This window comes from Doryrhamphus excisus, linkage group LG11 (genome assembly GCF_037039965.1).
Source record: "Doryrhamphus excisus strain RoL-2023G ecotype Guam linkage group LG11, RoL_Dexc_Guam_v1.1, whole genome shotgun sequence".
Taxonomy (NCBI): domain Eukaryota; kingdom Metazoa; phylum Chordata; class Actinopteri; order Syngnathiformes; family Syngnathidae; genus Doryrhamphus; species Doryrhamphus excisus.
Window position 1 is genome coordinate 8,773,409 of NC_136367.1, and position 19,981 is coordinate 8,793,389.

At 41.3% G+C, this 19,981-nt stretch overlaps 1 protein-coding gene across 8 annotated transcripts in view; it reads right to left on the reverse strand.

Moving 5' to 3' along the window:
• The window catches only part of neo1a (neogenin 1a), a 157,152-nt gene that overhangs the window by 46,076 nt on the left and 91,095 nt on the right, over window positions 1-19,981 (reverse strand). For all 8 annotated transcript variants that reach the window (XM_058046025.2, XM_058046023.2, XM_058046021.2 and 5 more), the window contains exons 5-6: window positions 8,200-8,336; window positions 431-585 (exon numbers count right to left, since the gene is read on the reverse strand). In XM_058046025.2, coding sequence (XP_057902008.2) covers window positions 431-585; window positions 8,200-8,336 — 292 coding nt within the window. The remainder of the gene's footprint in view (window positions 1-430; window positions 586-8,199; window positions 8,337-19,981) is intronic.

Sequence of the window (19,981 nt, forward strand, 5' to 3'; positions counted from 1 at the left end):
AAGTCAATAGGCTGGAAATAAAACATCACATATGTTTTTGCTCCCCTCTTGCAGAACGTGAACTCAAAGAGCTAAAACTTTTTCCATGTCAGTATTTCTCTGAAATACTCTAAATGGAAATCTGTGCTCGTGAGCACTTCTCCTTTGGCGAGAGAATCCAACTACCTTACAGATGTGGCAGGAATGATGCTGATTTGGCAGCAGCCTCATTCCTGTGTAGGCGTGTCTTAGGCTGGCAACAATAAAAGGCTCGTCCAAAATGTGCAGGTGTCTCAAGAGTTGTGGGAGGATGTAAGCTGAGCTCAGCTCATGAAAGGGGGGAGCAAAATATGTCTTTTGTTTATATTTTAGTTTAGTCTACACACAAGGGAAAAGTATTCTATTCTCAGAAAAAATAGAAAGTTATCACTGAAGACAAAAATTGGCATACAATTATTTTGAAATAGTCGCTTGGGATGACAGCGTCTCCGTTCTTCACCCATTTAACTGTGGGGGCTGGGGAACCTGTGACTTCGCACTCAAACACGATGTCCATGGACTCATGGGCGTAAATGTTGGTCGGTCGCTTCGCATACTGGGGTGGAACTGTGGAAGACAAAAACACCCAAAATAAAACCATTGCATGTTGCTGTTGGAGGAAAAGGCAAAGCGGTAACAAATGCAGTAATCCTTAATTGGCTCTATTTAGAAATGGAATATTTTTGTAATTACAACATATAAAAACCTTCGAAATCTTCTTTGTCTTTGGGCTTTTCCCTTCAGGGGTCGCCACGGCAAATCAACCTCCTCCGTCCAATCATCTGTCTCTCTCACACCAACTACCCTCATGTCCTCCTTCACTACATCCATAAACCTCCTCTTTGGTCTTCCTCTACGTCTCCTACCTGGCAGCATCCTTCTACCAATATATTCACTATCTCTCCTCTGGACATGTCCCAACCATCTCAGTCTAGCCGATAACTGACTTTATCTCCAAGGCCTCTAACATGTAATGTCCCTCTGATGTACTCCTTCCTGATCCTATCCATCCTGGTCACTCCCAATGAGAACCTCAGCATCCTCATCTCTGCTACCTCCAGTTTCCAGCTTCCTGTCTACATGTTTTAAATCGATACAGCCCTGTAAAGATGAAATATAAACACCTTCACACTCGTACTACTCAATTCAGTACAAGTAGGAAAAGAAAAAAAGTAAATCAAACATGAATAAGATATTATAATATACACTCACACATGTTAGCACTGGGAGAGGTCCTTGTTCTTTTTTTTATCCACTAGGGCATATTTATTGTGTTTATGTCTTTGAAGAAATTGGTAGTGAGGGGTTACTGTAGATGATGTCATTCCATAAACGTTCAGTCACATCTGACCAGAAACAGAGCTCTGTGCTATGAGATCTTTGTCAGGAAAGGAAGAAGGTCAAATGATGTTATGCTGCCTCCTCAGGTGCCAAATTACCAGTGAGGAGGCAGAAGCAACAATAACAGCAGTATAATCTAATCATAGCACAATCTATGCATCTGTGACCTTCCCTGCAGACCTTCACACTTAAATACTTGCTCAAGGTAATCAATATCTTTGAGGACAGGGTGAGAACACGGCATATGTAATATCAAAAATGTTGGCTTAAAGGCAAGCCGAGACCAGCTCTTGCATATGTCCCCATGTTCTGATAATGAGGACCTAACAGGAGTTATTTGATCTTCTGCGGCAAAACAGGACCTCATCAATCAGTCGTGGAAGAAGGTCAACAGGAGCGTGTCCTCTGTATATAATTGGACGGTGCAGCACATGCCTGTGAGGTGCCACCGTGCATGGACGCATCGGGTGACTGACTACATTGAATCTGCATTAACTGGCATAAAGAATGATGCCGTGTTTGTACAGCTGGTTTGATATCGGCGTGATGAAGACTATTTCTGGCATTAATAATCACAGTAGCAGGTTGAGAGGTCAAGTTCCCCACTTTCTGTTGATGCCACTGTAGCTAATTATTTACCCGCTCAGCCTCACATGAAAAGACAGGAGATGTCCGAGTTACAATTGGGTGTAATTAATCGGCTAAAAACAACCCTGTGTATTTGGTAGAATAATTATGAGGAGAAATTGCAAAGCAAAGTGAAATATACCCAATCTATTTCCTGACCTTGGAAAGCACTTTGCCCATCTGTTTGTCTTTTAATGTACAGTCTGCTGCAAAGGTGGGAGGACAGAACAGGCACCATGATGCCCATTTTATAAAATATTTAAAAAGGGGCAAGGGATTAAATCTCATGCATCATTTTTTAGATTCCATCTGGATGGATGATTGTACCGTCATTGATGGAAATTTTGCAAGAAAAAGATATGAGTTTGTGTGGTGACCTTCTAGACTAGGCTGCCCAGCGACAGAGTGGTTATCCCGCAGGCCACACAGCTAGGGGACAAGGGTTCGTTTACCCGTTCCGCCATCTCTGTGTGGAGTTTGCATGTTCTCCCCGTGCATGCGTGGGTTTTCTCCGGGTACTCCGGTTTCCTCCGACATTCCAAAAACATGCTAGGTTAATTAGCCACTCCAAATTGTCCATAGGTATGAATGTGAGTGTGAATGGTTGTTTGTCTATATGTGCTCTGTGATTGGCTGGCCACCAGTCCAGGGTGTACCCCGCCTCTTGCCTGAAGACAGCTGGGATAGGCTCCAGCATGGCCGTGACCCTAGTGAGGACAAGCGCTACAGAAAAGGGATGGAGTTTCTAGACTAGACGAGTTTGAAAATGAGTTGGTAAACGTGGATGCCAGTGAGAATACGGCATCACCGCATGACAGTCATGAAAGCTGTCATCCTCAGTGCACATCTCACATCGTCTTTCTTTGAATGCGTCCCAGGCTTGCCTGGGGCAATATGTGTGGCCTGTAAATAATGTCATTTGCAGTGTGGTGTGCCTTGGGTATTTCTTTGAGTCACTGAGTGTTTGTATAAGGTGTAGCTCGAGTTACATAAATGGGTTTAGACTGGTGCAACTAGAAACAAACGGCAAATCTGCATAATACAAATAGAAAACAATATGCTCTGGAATAGGCAAACATGGTTGTGAGTGTACATGGTGGGAATGGAGCTTGGTGGTAGCAGTACAGCCATCTGTGGGAATGAATACTATTACATTGTGATACTGATATCGCTGTTACTGTATCTGCAGAACTGCTTGTATGCGGTTATTTTATTCTTATTTGCATAGCACGTGTGTGTGTGGAAGGACCTGTTTAAGTTATATGAGCACGTTTCCTGCATCCACGCTGTGACAATCTGTGTAACCACTAAATTTGCATGTTTTCAGCCTTTTTTGTGCGATGGCGAACCCCACTGTGAGGTTTCCGGTGTCAGATTTTAATGGTGAATTCTTTATCTTTTGTCATCTCTTCTTTTCTTTCATTTTCCGGCCACTTAATGTCCCTATAACTCTGTGTCTATCTCTCCATCTTTAGCCCCCCCACCCCCCCTTCTGCCATTCTGTTCGGGAGTGCAAACATTTGGAAGCTATTGGACCAAGAAAAAGTGCTGTGCCCATGCGTGGCACAAATGGCTACAGAATCATTTTATCGGCAAAATCATTTTCAAATGTCCTGAAAGCCAATCTAGAACTGCGACACGACTCTAAGCATGCACACGAGGCCACAAGGCAGCAAAGCAGGAGCTGCAAAGCCCTAATAGGCTTTCCCTCAAATGGCGATGCCATGCAACTGGTGCAAGAACTCAAACTGACAAGAAAATCATTCGACCCTGCTCTGAAAAATGACTACCTTGAAACAAAAAAAATAAAAAGGTAGCTCAATGTTTTTGTTCTCCGGCTGAGCTGCTGAACTCTGTTTGGATTAGCAGGCCCAGCAGTGTCTGCATGCTGCCGTGCTGGTAATAAAGACATGCAGCGGTAGCAGTGAGGCTACTGGAGGGCAAACAAAATGAAGTCAGTGGCTCCTGCTGCTACAACTTTCTTACAGTAAATGGCTCTATGTAAATATTTGATTGTATTTATTGTTCAGTGTCTCGTGTGATGTCTGGCTATTGCTTTGTTTATCCATTATTCATTGTTGCTTATTGACTTCTGGCGCACAGATGATAAAATTAAAAATGACTTTATATACACTAGAGTACTGAAGTATTTACTGAAGCCATTTCACAAAAACATTAGTCATTTGACACGGATCTGTATGTCAGTGGAAAATTCTTCAAGTTACATTAAAAGTAAAAACTGGGAATTATATATGCAAAGGTGTCTCCTATAAGTCTGGCTGTATAGTAACCAATTTAATGGTTGCAAAACCACCATTAAATCGCCTCACCACAAATACATTGCTGAATACACAAATACACTGCTACCTTATCGTCCTCCCTCATAAACATGAACACCCCACAAATACAGTTTATTTGTCTATCACCACATTACGGTTCAAATTTCAGGGCTTCACACTGTCACTATTTTCAATAGGAATGAATAAATCATGCTGTTTTGTGGTTGAAGAGAGAAGAGGAGTACAGAGAAGGTCAGAGGGAGCTGCTTTGTGTCTTTGTAGATCAGGAGAAAGCCTATGACGGGTGCCTACAGAGCAACTGTGGTATTGTAGGAGGAAGTGGAGTGACAGAGAAGTATGTTCAAGAAGTGCAGGACATGGATGAGGACTGGAAGACAGTGGGAAGATGTGCTGGAGGTGTGACAGAAGAGTTCAAGGTGGAGGTGGGACTGCATCAGGGATCAGCTCTGGGCCCCTTCTTGTTTGCTATGGTGATGGACAGGCTGACAGATGAGCTTAGACAAGAATCTCCATGGACTATGATGATTGCAGATGACATTGGGATTTGTAGTGAGGGTAGGGAACAGGTGGAGGAGATGCTAGAAGAGTGGAGGTTTGCCCTGGAAAGGAGAGGAATGAAGATTAGCTGCAGCAAGACGAGTATATGTGTGTGAATGAGAGGGACCCAAGTGGAAGAGTGAGGTTACAGGGAGAAGAGATACAGAAGGTGGAAAATTTTCAGTACTTGGGGTCAACAGTTCAGAACAATGTAGATTGTGAAAAGGAGGTGAAGAAGCGTGTGCAGGCAGGATGGAACGGGTGGAGAAAAGTGTCAGGTGTGATGTGAGATAGAAGAGTTTCAGCTAAAATGAAAGGAAAGGTATACAAAACTGTGGGGAGACCAGCCATGTTGTTTGGTCTAGAGACAGTACCACTGAGGAAAAGACAGGAAGCAGAACTGGAGGTAGCAGAGATGAGGATGCTGAGGTTCTCATTGGGAGTGACCAGGATGGATAGGATCAGGATCAAGAGATAGTGAATATATTGGTAGAAGGATGCTGCCAGGTAGGAGGTGTAGAGGAAGACCAAAGAGGAGGTTTATGGATGTAGTGAAGGAGGACATGAAGGTAGTTGGTGTGATAGAGACAGATGCAGAAGAAGGCTTGGGTGGAGGAGGAGATTGGTTAGCCAAAAGAGAAAGAAGATTTAGAAGGAAGAAGAAAGAAGAAGCAGCAAAATAACATTTACAATTGCATTTTTTTTTACATCATACTCTGTGTGATAATATGGTTGAAATGAAAGTACAGAATGTATGGTTGGTTATTTATGATGCAGTTATGCGTACACTTATGGAAACAATTTCAATGTGTCATTGTATGATTTGAAACATTGGAGCACACAGACACCATTGCTGCATTGTCAAGATGGAATACTAGAGAACACAAAAGTATGTGGGTGAATGTTTTGCAAGACATGTCAATCAATCAATCAATAATGCGACTCATGGAGTCCAACACAAACGCCACTCGGCCGTGGTGTGTTTTAGGTAGCGACCTTTATCTGAAAAGAATAGCAGACATGACTCAACACCAGCTATTCATTGGATGACAGACAGGCACCACGCCCGCTGTCAATACGGAAAAGGGGGCATAGCTCCCGATCTGATTAGTTTGATTTTGTAGATTTAGATGTGGTTATACTGTCTATTATAAATGCATATTTAATCAAATTGTACGTATTCATGGCCTAAATTAAGTATTCAAGCATTAAAAAATTGTAATTAGTGAACATAGAAATATAAGGCATTCAAAATGCTATAAAATGTAATACAGTATCTGCCACTAGGGGGCGCCTTTCAGAAGCAGCATCTAGGAAGTGACGTGTGTGACGTCACCTGGATAGAGTTGACTGGTAGCAGCGTAGAGAGCGGCCGATAGCAGCTCCTGAGGGAACGTTCATTGCATTTGTTCTCTGCTTGTTAATAAACCTGTGATGTGCATCATAGGTGCAATTCCAACACGTGAGTCTGTTATTTATATCTAAGGTGGCTTATTTTCTATTATTACGTGTACTATATTGGGTAACACACAGGGGTGTTGTCTGGAGCGCTACGGTAATGGGAACAACCGTATTTAGAAGGTCAGAGGTTTTCTATGCTCTGGCTATGAGGATATTTCATTAATTTCGAATTTGCATGATTGGTCACAATTCATATGCAATATGTTTCATATGTGGTGGGGACTGAGATTACTCACAACATCTAGCTAAGGAGGCAACACGGATCCTTCCTGCTTATTCGTCCTCTGCTAGACCAGGTGTGTTATCATGTGTTTCTGAGCAAGGGCTGGCAGGTAGTGCTGACTCTATTTGTAGAGGGCAGCCATAAATAAACACTGGAGACTGATGATGTCCTCTAGTTAGGGTAAACTCAACCAATAATAATAATAATAAAAAAAACAAAAACATCGATGCCATGATAAATGAGAAACCCTGAGCACTATAAAACTGAAAACCCACCCATTAGTGTAGGAACTATTTGTGTTCCACAGGAACACATTCATGCAAGACCATAATGAAAGGCTGCTGTCTCCTTTGGCCTCATTTATCATGGCAACTCTAATAGAGGCTGAGATGTCCCAGCCACAGTAAGAGTGGCTGATAGATGTGATCTGAGTAGTAGGAGGAGCCCAACGCTCATATTAACTATGCAGGAGTTGTGCTGAAAAAGCCCTCCGCTTGGCTACAGCACTCGAACGCACCACTAACCATCTCTGTCAAGCTGCTCAAGTGATTAATAACAAGATATGGAACAATAACAGAACCTCGGGGAAAATCTGCATCGTTCCTCAAAGCAAATAGCTGTCTACAGTAATTCCATCTTCTAACATACTTCTTTGTGGTCATCTCTTGCAGAAACAAATCCTGTCAATTAAAGAGTCATTCTTCAGTGATTTCAAAATATATTTTCTGGTAAAAGTATGATACATTATAATACAATTCCAAATCTGAAAAAAGGAACGGCAAAAATACACGAGCATACTCAGTGTCGGAAAACTCATTTGTATGAGTTTCATTTACAAGAGGAGTTATTTCTTGAGGGAATCCATTGATCGCTCCGCAGTCTGCTTGGTTGTCAAAGGAGGAAATCAATGCCACAATCGGGTTTCTTCATTAATTTGGATTGGAAAAAAAGCAATTTGGCCTGTGTGTTGACTAATGTCTTTAAAATATATCAGAGATCAATCTCAACGGTCCTGTCGCAGTGGAGCTGGGTCACGGGTCAGGTATTAGACATGAGGGATTTCAGGGAATTCTAGTGGCAGATCTGAAGGCTCAAAGGCAGCAAAGTCCTGCTACCTGATCCAATTTTCCATTACAGTCTCCTTTAATCGCAGTGTCTGACAGGAAATGATGAAAGGGTGTTGAAGGGGAGAGGATGGGATTGTGAGCAAAGGGATGGAGTCCTAGAGAGATGGAGCTAGGTGTGAAATGTGATGACATTGGGGGAGAGCCTCGGGATGTTTCCCAATTCAAGCGCTACTTCACACCAAATTGTTTACTTGCTTTACAAAGAACATCAAAAAGAAGCTGCTTCTCCAAAATACAAATTGAAGAAGCCTCCCATGGTGACGGTAGTCGGACATTTGGTTGACAGCGGTATTAGGGTCAGCACCCAAAGTCTATTTGGTGGCAGATCGTCCAAGTCCAAATGCTGTATGACGGGTGTTTTTAAAGTGCGGGGTGTGTCAGGGAAGGGGTGACCTAAAGAAGCATTGCCATCGTGTATTACTGCATGTATAACTGCATCGTACCGTACTTCTACCATTTATTTCAAGGCAACATTATAACCTCTGATAAGAATTGGGGGGTCCCAAATTGCAGACCTTTACAAATTTCTCACTGGAGACAAAACATGTTGGTGTTCTGAGGGTACCTTGCACGATGACTTGGGCCTGGACTTCGATGGTTGCATTGGCGTTGTCAGCGACACAGGTGTAGATGCCGGCGTCGTCTTGAGAAAGATTGGAAATCTGAAGACTTCCACCTCCGAGTAATTCCACACGGCCCTCACTGGAGGCAGAAAAAGAGGATTGAGAAAGAGAACAAAGTAAAAATCTGTGCTGGCACTTCCTTTTTTGGCTCGAGGATGTTCGGGTAGTCCGCCCTACAACGATGGAACACATCCAGCTATTTAGTACAAACTCGTTTCATCCAACCGGGGTTAGCACCCTGCTAACAAATGCAATTAAATATTGAGGAAATATTTGGATATGCAGATCTCTGCAATATTGTACACGTACAAGGGGTATTGTGTACTAGTACAGCAGCATGTACTGTAGTTTATTTAATAACTACTGGAATTGTTACACTGCCCCAAGAAATATTTTCATTTTCTTTCATCAGCTGGCAATTAACCCTGACGACATCCAACTACAAAATGACAAGGTAGCAGTCTGACATCAAGGAGACAAAGATGGTAATACGTATGTATAATACATATATATATATATATAGAGAGAGAGAGAGAGAATCTATAGAATAATGTATTATTCTGTGTGTGCGTGAAGGACACACTACCTAAGGGGCCATCCATAATTTTCAACATTTTCACAAGAGTACTCTTTTGAGCAACCCCCCCCCCCAAAAAAAGAGTACAATCCCAAATGAAAAATGTTGATAGGTCCATGACCAACTGACCCAATACAGCCAGGAAATTCAAACATATCCAATCCAATAGTGTTCTCTGGCTGTATTTTGGGACTCTGGTCAATCAGTCACTGCCCATCAACATTGTATTGAACACGAACAAGATAAAAAATTATATCAAATGCCTCTTTTTTGTACAGTAAACCTCGGATATATCGGACTCGGATATATCGGAAATTCACTCACAACGGACAGATAAAAAAGAACCAATTTTTCTGTAATGCATTTCCAATAAAATTCATTGCATATATCAGATTTTTTATAACGGATTTCGCCTATTTCGGACAAAATCTCCAGTCCCGTTCCAATTTCCCTGGCATATATCGGATGGCCGCATCGTGGCCTTTGATCCATCTTTGATCCATGTTCACAGCCAAAGCTGAAGATTATAACATCTTTGTATGAATTACAGACATGTACATGAGCATGTACAACGAAATAAAAAAAAATTCTCAAATCTGTAGAAATGCCTTCTTGTTGCTATTAGTGAGGTTGAGAAACCAAACGATAAACGTAAGTGCAAACGATAATGACGTCACAGGCTATTGAAATGTATGGGAACTTGCCGACTTGTCAATAGCCTGTGACATCATTATCGTTTGCGTTTACGTTTATCGTTTGGTTTCTAAACCTCACTAATAGCAACAAGAAGGCATTTCTACAGATTTGAGAATTTTTTTTTTTTTCGTTTTACATGCTCATGTACATGTCTGTAATTCATACAAAGATGTTATAATCTTCATCTTTGGCTGTGAACATGGATCAAAGAAGGTTCCCCCATGGCATTGCACGTCAGGGCTCGACAATAACGATGTACCGATGGCCCGGGGCAAGTTAAAACAAAATTCGGGCAAGTAAATCTAATCAGTGATATTCCCGTCGGGCAAGTGCACTTCGGCATGCCATACTGCCAAGAGTTTTTTTAAAAGCGGTTCTTGTTGGGTGTTGGTAAAACACGGACTGCGTAATTCCGGTGGTAATTTGCAATCCTTGAAATGGACCAATCAGAATCGTTTATTTAGACCGCGATCCGTAGTCCACAGTCCGCGTTTTACCCACACCCGTTGTTCGCGATCAACCAATCAGCGATCGTTTGACTACGAAAACATCTATCATGGCGTCGCTGCCAACATCGTCTAATTCTGAAAGAAACAGCAAAAAGTGATGGAACCTCTATCGTTGCATGGTTTTTATTTCCAAGGCAGCATGAAAAACAACTTACTGGCCTGTTGCAGACTTAACTAACTAGCTGGGCGCACGGCAACCGAACTTCTCCTTTTTACCCTCTCGTTCCTCTTCTTTGGTCCCAAAACGCCCGCTCCAAGACCGCGAGCTGAACATGACTGCCCCCCAGCGTCCATGCATGAAACTACAGCCCGGAATACAACACACACGCAACGCTACAGTATTATTTATTTTATTATTTTATTTATTTGAGATTCTCATGTGATGCCACAAAAAATTACATGATATCATTATGGCAGTCTTTTCATTTTACATGGGGCAAGTTCGGGCAAGTAGTTCTCACCTTAAGGATTCCCTATGGGCAAGTCATTTTGGTTTTTAATGTAGAGCCCTGCACGTCCGTGTAATGAATGTGGCGGACATTTTCCGGTATACGCATATAACGGATTTCGCTTATATCGGACAAAACCAGTGGGAACAATTGAATCCGATATATCCGAGGTTTACTGTATTTTTCTTTCAAGAAAATACAAATGTATTACAAATTTGGTCTTTTTGTATTGTTCTTTTTATCAAATGATACATGTAGAAAAGTCCTGATGCAACAACTTTTTTCCACAGGATTTTTTAAACAAGGGAATACTTCTTGTATACACACAGAAGGAGCAAAAGAGTTGCCTCTGGTTTCCAAAAGCCTGAGGAGATAAAATCTTCTTTGAAATGATGGACACAACCCTTGAACTCAACTCAATGCGAACGAAGTATGCAATAAAGATGCCACAACTGTTTTGAAAAGGCTTAACAATCACACCTATAGTCTAGTCCAGAGGTAGGGAACCTATGGCTCGGGAGCCAGGTAGGGCTCTTTTGATGACTGTATCTGGCTCTCAAGCATTTCTTACCACAATAAAAATTTATTTTTGCTAACATTTTAAAGTAAACATCACAGAAATGACTGTTAAAAATAATATTAAAAATCAACAAATTTTTCTATCTATTTTCTACTGCAATACGGCCGACCATATCCATCTTTCCTGATATTTTCCAGGTCAAACACCAAAACTCGATTATTACTGGGTAATGCGGTAGTCTACCTCGGTCATTGAGATGTCAACATGTAAATATAAACTTTTCTCCTTTAGTCAAATAGTCACCTAGCTAAAGCTGCAGAACCAAGCCTTTTGGCAAAGATGGCCAAAAGAATGAAATATACTGAGTACGGTGCAAAACTATGCAGCAGCAGAAGTTGTATTAATGGCAACAAGTATTTGATTTATTATTAGACACTGCGCTGCTCACGAAAGTGTGCTGGCCACACCCCATTGGCGTGGGGTAGTGTGCCTGGTCTATGTAATTAGAGCCCATTAGATCTAGAACTGTTGGTCTTACATAAAAATGCACACATTTTATTGCATTCAATGTTTAAAAAAATGTATATGGCTCTCACAGATACACATTTTAAAATATCTGGCCTTCATGGCTCTCTTCGCCAAAAAGGTTCCCGACCCCTGGTCTAGTCAGTGTATCACAGGAAGTGAAAATCACATTGATTGTTACTGCACTGTCCACAAAGTCAAATTCACCACCACAGAGTCATTCAGAAAATGGCAATCCCAGCCAGGTCCATGCCCAAATATAGAAAATAAACACAGAGCTGGCGAATAGATTCAGGATGGTCAGTTTAGTTTTGATCTTCTCAATTTTCGCAACGGCACTTCGGAACAAATCCGCCCTGCTCGATTCCTTCGATTTGGAACCTTTCCAAGCCGCCTGGCCATAGGCGACAGCATCCTTCCGCTTTCTTTCCGAACGCACAAAGCAGTAAACATTGATGTATTGTTCGTATGCATTGCTCGGTGAGCGATGAATGGCAGTAATTCTCTTTTTGATGAACGAAAATAGGTAATCGAAATCACCGGGGTCGGCCATTGTCTGATTGTTGTGTTGGGATGCGAAGCACGCAGAGCTACGTGGAGTATCGCGTGGACTGGTACGCTCTCGCGCTAGCATACGACGACAGGGGACCAGTCTATTCGCGCTAAAATTTGTCTGCGTCCCGCGGTTCGAACATACAGACATCGACATTTTCTGGTTTTCAAAAAAGCGTACGTTGATGTCTTAACCCCCTCCCACCCTCGTACGGTTTGTACGCTCGTGAAAATGTTGAAAATTATGGATGGCCCCGAAGGACATTGCACAGAGAGAAATATTTTAAATTGCAATCTTATAGAAAAACACTGAAAAGCGTAAAACAAGTCATTGATTTCATCACAACCTTGAGCAGAGTATTCAAAATCATCATTTGAAAGTATTAGCACCTGATCCAGAAACACACAATGAACCAGTGACCTCCCATATAAACAGCACCGCAGCTTTGATATCCTCAATGAGTCCAAAGAGAAGCGGCGTGTGGCCAAGCTGAGGGTTGATTCAAGAACCACGGCAGCAAGGAGAGGAAGGAACACACCAATCAATAGCGTACAACCAGAAGTGTGCAGTCAGAACGAGAGCGATAGACCAAAGGAAAGAGGAAGCGATGGAGGGTTTAAATGCAAACATGGCAAAAGCTAAATGAGGAGGGCAAGATGTGTGCAAGACGGTACGCACGTTTAAAGAGTGGAGGTGAGGTGTTGCTGTTTAATTATTTTTTTTGGCCTCCAGTTGAGCTGCAAGGAGGGCTTCCATTGCCACTTTTTTGTCCACTCCATGAGAGGTCTGTGCTGGATGGCACTCGACCCCCATATTCGTGCCGCCACTCGGCTGCTACTTCAACAACATGCTATCAGCAAGCACGGCATTGATTTTCTAAATAAGTCTCTTTTCACACCAAAAAGAGAAATAATCTGATGAAGGTGCTGTCTATCATGGTCAGGTATTGCAGGTATTGCTCATAGCATGCAAACCACACCCCCACATGACACTCACATGCAGGAAAAAGTGACATGAGCTTCTAAGATTGCGTGTACGTGTTTATGTTTATGCATGCACATGAGTTATTCATGTAACACGTGTTACAAGTACTTAAGTTATTAATACGGCTGTCCAAAAACAGCGACAGCAGCTCATATATTTAATTATTGTTTTGCTGAATTAACGCATGCGCATAATGGCAAGCCACACGCCTGTTTTGTTGGTAGAAGGCACAGCGAAGCACCCCCCCCCCCCCCCCCCGAGTCACACACAGTCTGACGCTTTCTGATCTCAGCACATCAGCAGCAGTTCAATTCCAACACCATATGTGCATCGCTAACTCGCAAAAACGCCTCTTCATTCATTCTCAGAACAACACCTCCTTGTTCTCCACCACACTTGCTGAAGCTACATTCATTTATTACGTCTTTATTATTTATACTGTATATGAGGTCTAAAGAGACAGAAAGACAAAGACAAACAATAAGTGCATATTACTCAAAGTAACTCACTCTTGAAGTAACACATAACGAAAGTCACTTTTTGGTACACAGACCTCCATAATTGTCTCTGTTATTACAAATGGTGATTAATCAGAATTAATGAATTCAAGAACTTGGATTAATCTGCTTAAACTGGAATAGTGGCTTTTTATCGCTGATCGTCTTTTAAAGTGGTGCAGGTTTTTAGGCTTGGGTGGCTCTGCCATGCACACACTTATTGACGTAGCGCTGATATACTCTCGCAGCAACTGTGGCATTGGCATGCTGACGCTTTTATACGGACGACAACGCCCACATCAATTCCCAAGTCAGAAGGTGAATAAAAACTAAGAATGAGTTGTTTTGGTTCATAGAATGTAGGACTCAAATGTTAAAAGTCTTTGTGTGCATTGATGACTCCCTTGTGAGCATCCAGGGCCAAGGTAATGGAGCTGGGACGCTGTGCATGTCCAATCGCCCTGAAAGAACATTTCCTCTGAAAGACGTCCCTCAGTTCACAGCATTCTACGTTTCCTCTCACCAGGACAACCATTCAGACCGTCAGCCTTTAGTGGCGCATTGACAGCTTCCTCTGGTATTTGAGAGCCAGGGTAACTTATAGGACCACCATGCAAGGTATTCAAGTAAACACAGTATTTAGAAGAACTCTTAAGATCCAGCACTTGTCTTCATAGAGAGGAAGAGATAATAGTAATTGGACTGAAATGATTCTCTGAAGAGTCTTTGTTTATGGACTTTTTATTAAAGATAATCTTGCACATCCTTAATGAAAAATTGAAGTACAGTAAGTACATCTAACTGATTTCTCCCAGTACTTCAGGATCGACACCAGGGATGCTCTGCATACTACTTTTAAAATGACCAAGATCTAATCTACTTCCTACTATAAATAGAGAAAATAAACCTACATTTAGTTTAGTATTTACGTATATTAAGCATGTATTATCTATGTTGACAGTATTATAATTACAGTTCTGAAATGTGTTACTTTGAGATATCTTTATTGAAAAGGGGAAAAAAGTAAAAAAAAAACATTAAAACATAACATGATACGAAATATATGTATTTCAAATTAATGACAAAAGATAACTTCTAGCTCTTTCGGAATAAATAATGTAATGCAGGCTAATGTGGCTAATTCTGTAGCTGATGTCACAACACAAGACTTCCCACAATGCAATTCTTCTTAAAGGACAATAGACAATTAACTTTTACTAATGAATGAATGATGAAATAACAGCCTCACAAACAGAAGGGTAGAAAACCCTCATTGATATGGTGGACTTCATGCATGAAGCATCTGCAAACAGAGACGCTCTGTCTTTTTTGCGACATCAAAAAAAGACGTTACAAGAGAAACTGATTTGCATTTCTAAACTTTTTAGTTTTGTCTTTTTTTAATGTTTTACTATTCATCTCTCCTAGAGCGGCCATTCCCCTAACATGCACATGTCTCGTGGCCAATTAAACCAATTTGATGAGGACGTCATTCAGCACATCTTAGTTTCTTTTTTTCTGTTGTTACTTGCTACTACTGCCACTACTCATTTTTTCTTGCAATAGTATTCACATAGAACTCAAAGAAGACCCGGACAAGAGGGACAGGTTTTGTGTGAGTGTTAACTCTTTTGTATGACAAAGTGGTATGACAAGTGCAGCACATCTGCGCCAGGGAAAAAAACAAAGGCAGAGCGGCATGTTGTCAATTGGGCTGGAATACTGGTTGGATGGGGGTCATTTGGTCAGTAGCACAAGCAATATGTGGGATAATAACTGACACAATCAAATAAAAAACATGACAACCTAAGAGGCTGCTTAGACAAGTGCATTTAATCATGCCTTTTTTTTTTCAAGACAGCGGGCACAATCGTGCATCAGTTACGGACTGTTTCTTTTGTTTTTTGTCTGCTTGTCTGCTTCGGATAGTGACATAAAGTCAGTTGGAAAACTGCTAGTAATACTAGCAGCTTTTGTAGTGCTTTTGAGAGCCTCGTTCGATGCCCACACATGCACGTCCCGGGTGAGTGAAATATACGCCAGCCTTACGTGTTCACCTAACACACGAGTCACACGCTGTGGAGGAGTAGCCACGACATGTAAATCTGTTTTGTGTTATTTACTCACAGTCGGAACTGGGTTTTGATGTGGTTTTGATGTGTTTAAACCAAGGGCTGTGTTGCCAAAAGTCAGGCAACTTAACCGTGGTGGCATAGATAGCATTGGTGTTAGCGGTTTCATTGGCAACGAGTGGTCCAAGTATGGCCACGCTGTCACTGTTGTCGGCCAACACATTATCCTTGTCGAGGGTCACCAAATGTGGAGGTAAGATTCCGAATGAGACAGGAGTCAAGGATACGTGAAATGAACTGTTGACTCTGCACTGAACAACAAGCAACAACCACATCTGACAAAGTACGGACGACAATGAGCGCTATGCCTCGGGCAGGCAAGGTTGCCACACGCCTGCCTTCTCCCGAGCTCCACCGCACCAGCGGTGCTACGTTAGCACTCTGGGTTCAAACACGGTAAATCAGGGGTCTCCAGCCAGTAGATCATGAGCTGCTAGTAGCTCCTAAACACTGATTGACGCTCATTTATGATCAACTCCTATGTCCACCATATTGGAAAGTGGAGTTTGTTGGTAGTTAGGAAGCACTTTGGGCCTGTGACCAATCACAACGGAGGCGGGCCATGGGCGGAATAAATTAAAACACACTGATTTGGCGGAAAGCACAAATCCAAGGAATTACAGATTGAATGTAATCTATGGAATGAAATCTAGAACGTCCGGGTTATTGTGTGTAGCTGCTCTATAGGAGACCACTACTCAATACAAAGGGTGGATAAATGAGAATAATAGGTCCCCTTGAACCTCTGGACGACCAGGTGTGTATGAGCGAGGGTGCCATCAACTATAATATACGTATATATAACAAGTTATAGTCTGTGACTATAACTTGTTATTCCAACTCCACACAGTTGACCCTTTGTATTGAGTTGTGGTCTCCTATAGAGCAGCTACACACAATAACCCGGACAGAAAACGTTCTAGATTTCATTCCATAGATTACATTCCATCTGTAATTCCTTGGATTTGTGCTTGTCACCAAATCAGTGTGTTTTCATTTATTCCGCCCATGGCCCGCCTCCGTTGTGATTGGTCACAGGCCCAAAGTGCTTCCTTTATATATGTATTATAATGTATTCCTGAGCAAGGGCGAACCAGCTGCACCAACTCCATTTGTGAATAAATAGATGTAAATAAATGTTGCACAAAATTGTTTCTGTCGATTAGGAGGCTGATGACATTCATTTAAAGACCTTTGACACATACTCGTTCTTACACTTAAGTCTTTCATATTGCTCTCCAAAGGCATGATTCACTTTGCTTGGGCACTCACATCCTTCATTAATACCCATCACTGACTGCTAAGAGTTACACACAACATATTGGGACCATTTGGCTTTTATGCTGTCCACCTTGGTTTCGTTGAACTTAAACATGGTGGTTTGCATGAACGGACAACTAAGACAAGATATTGCTCATTTGAACAGATGAAACAAAAAAAAGCTAACAGAAGAGATGCATTAAATGCATCCTACCTGCAGCTCGTTTTTCTTTCTTCCCACCTCAAATGTCAGCCCCGACTGTGTTACCTTAACCCTTTCTTCTGTTACCATACGTTAAGTGCTTTAGAAAAAAGAATTCTTGAGCACAATCAGAACCAAAGGAGTCTTCTGCATCTGAAAGTATGTCAGCAGTATACTCAGTAATAATGTCAGGAATGAATGCTTTTCATGTCATTTCATCATAATGCATGTGCTGTAGGCCACCTGATCATGTGACATGACACCATGAAAAAAAAACTGATTAGTGATAATACTGTGCTTATTTATTTCATTTAATAGCAGATGTTCATAAACATAATATACTTTTGAAATGGACATTGGGTCACAACCAGAATCACAACAATTTCATAAACCTTAGGCACATGCGGTTTAATGTGTTTAGGAGGTGGAATTCGTTTTTATAGAAACATGTTTCTATTAGTTTATTGATTTCCCAGGCTGAATTTAAGTATAATGATATATGGTTTCATAAGAATCCCCAGGCTTTTATTTCTGTATATAAATATTGATAGAGTTGTGTGTACAGTACATGTACTATTAAACACAGTCAATTTACTCCATAATACAGCATAGACAAAAAGGTGGAATGGCATTTTTCATTTCCCTCCATACTTCCAGTTCTATATATAATAAACATAAAGCCTTTAAAAACACCCAGAGGGAAGCCTATGCATGCATGTGTGCTTTTGTGGCTTCAAGTACGACTGCACTGTAAACACGGTTGTGGGTTTCAGCGTTTCATACTGCCGTCTGATTTCCAACAAATCCCCCACACCACGCCTTTGTCTTCCCACACAAATAAATGCAATATTCACAGTCACATCCCAATGAAGTCAAGAAGACGAGGAGTATGGGAGGCGGAGGAGCGGCAGGATTTCCAATGAAGCTTGATTTCCATGCTCTGCCAATTGGTTGTTTGCAGGGCACCATGCATAATTCATCCATTTCATTGACTGACTGCTGGCGTATTTTATTAGGCGATGGAGTGATACTCCCCAGAACAAAAGATGACTTTTCACGAGTGTCATCAGGAGTTGTGTATACAAGGAAGCCAGATAGCATTTTCTCCGTGCCCCCAAACCAATGATGTCAATGACATCTCATGTTGACAGACTACGAAAACAGTGTAGTCAGCATGGAAGGTGCTGAGTTTAGTCTGAAGGAATTATGAGCTTGGTGGTGGACAGATATAGATATAAATGTAAACAGATATACAGTGCATCCGGAAAGTATTCACTTTTTCTACATTTTGTCATGTTACAGCCTCATTCCAAACTGAATTAAATTAATCTCTTACCTCAAAATTCTACACAAAATACTCCATTATGACAATGTGAAAAAAGGTTTTTTTGACATGTTTTGAATTTATTAAAAATAGAAAACAAAAAAATCACATTTACATAAGTATTCACAGCCTTTGCCATGAAGCTCAAAATTGAGCTCGGGTGCATCTTTTTTACACTGATCATCCTTGAGATCTTTCTACAGCTTAATTGGAGTCCACCTGCAGTAAATTCAGTTGATTGGACATGATTTGGAAATCATGCGCTCATTGGGACCTTCAAAGCAGCAGAAATGTTTCTGTATCCTTCCCCAGATTTGTGCCTCAAGACAATCCTGTCTCGCAGGTCTACAGACAGTTCTTTTGACTTCATGCTTGGTGTTTGTGCTCTGACATGCACAGTCAACTGTGGGACCTTATATAGACAGTTATTATATTTCCAAATCATGTCCAATCAACTGAATTTACTGCAGGTGGACTCCAATTAAGCTGTAGAAAGATCTCAAGGATGATCAGAGGAAAAAAGATGCACCTGAGCTGAATTTTGAGCTTCATGGCAAAGGCTGTGAATACTTATGTAAATGTGATTTTTGTTTTCTATTTTTAATAAATTCAAAAAAAGTCAAAAAAAAACTTTTTTCACATTGTCAAAATTGAATATTTTGTGTAGAATTTTGAGGTAAGAGATGAATTTAATTCAGTTTGGAATGAGGCTGTAACATGACAAAATGTAGAAAAAGTGAAGCGCTGTGAATACTTTCCGGATGCACTGTGTGGATATATCAGGAAGTCATATTACAATAACACGGTCCCATTGGGATGAAAATCTATACTAACAGTGTAGCTATACATTCATTTATTTGTGGTGGCCCACCACAAATATATTGGCTTGCACTCATTCATAAACACATTATAATGGGACTGTCTGTGCAGCTTGTCTTTACAATAAAACATAAAATATTCACCGGCCGTCGTGGGTATTTAGCCCACTCAGAAGCCTGGAGCTGCGAGCACAACTGTGAGATATTAGACGTACAATGATGTGTACATCACACTTACCGAGTGGGGTAAACACCATGATTATTTTGATAAAAATGTGACGCTGCATGAAATGAAACCAACACCCGTAAGTCAATAACATGCACTCTCGTTTAAGGTTGAAGACCAAGAGACACGATGTGGGTGGGTACGATAGGTGGGTGGCCATTATATGTTGATTTGCAGGTACCGCAAAGTTAATAATTGACAAATGTCAAACTGAACATGTTCTTTTTTTTCTCAAAATGGTGTCTACTATAGGTAGTAAACAAAAAAAAGTGACATAAAAATATATATACTCTGGTTGCAGGTGTTGATGATCGGGACTAATGACAATTCAGAGTTACAAGGCCTTGAAATCATACACCATACAAATAGTAAACAACAAAAATATATATGTATTGTTTAGCCAAGTTTGTCCAAACTGCAGCCCGGGGGCCATTTGGGGTCCACCGCTTGTT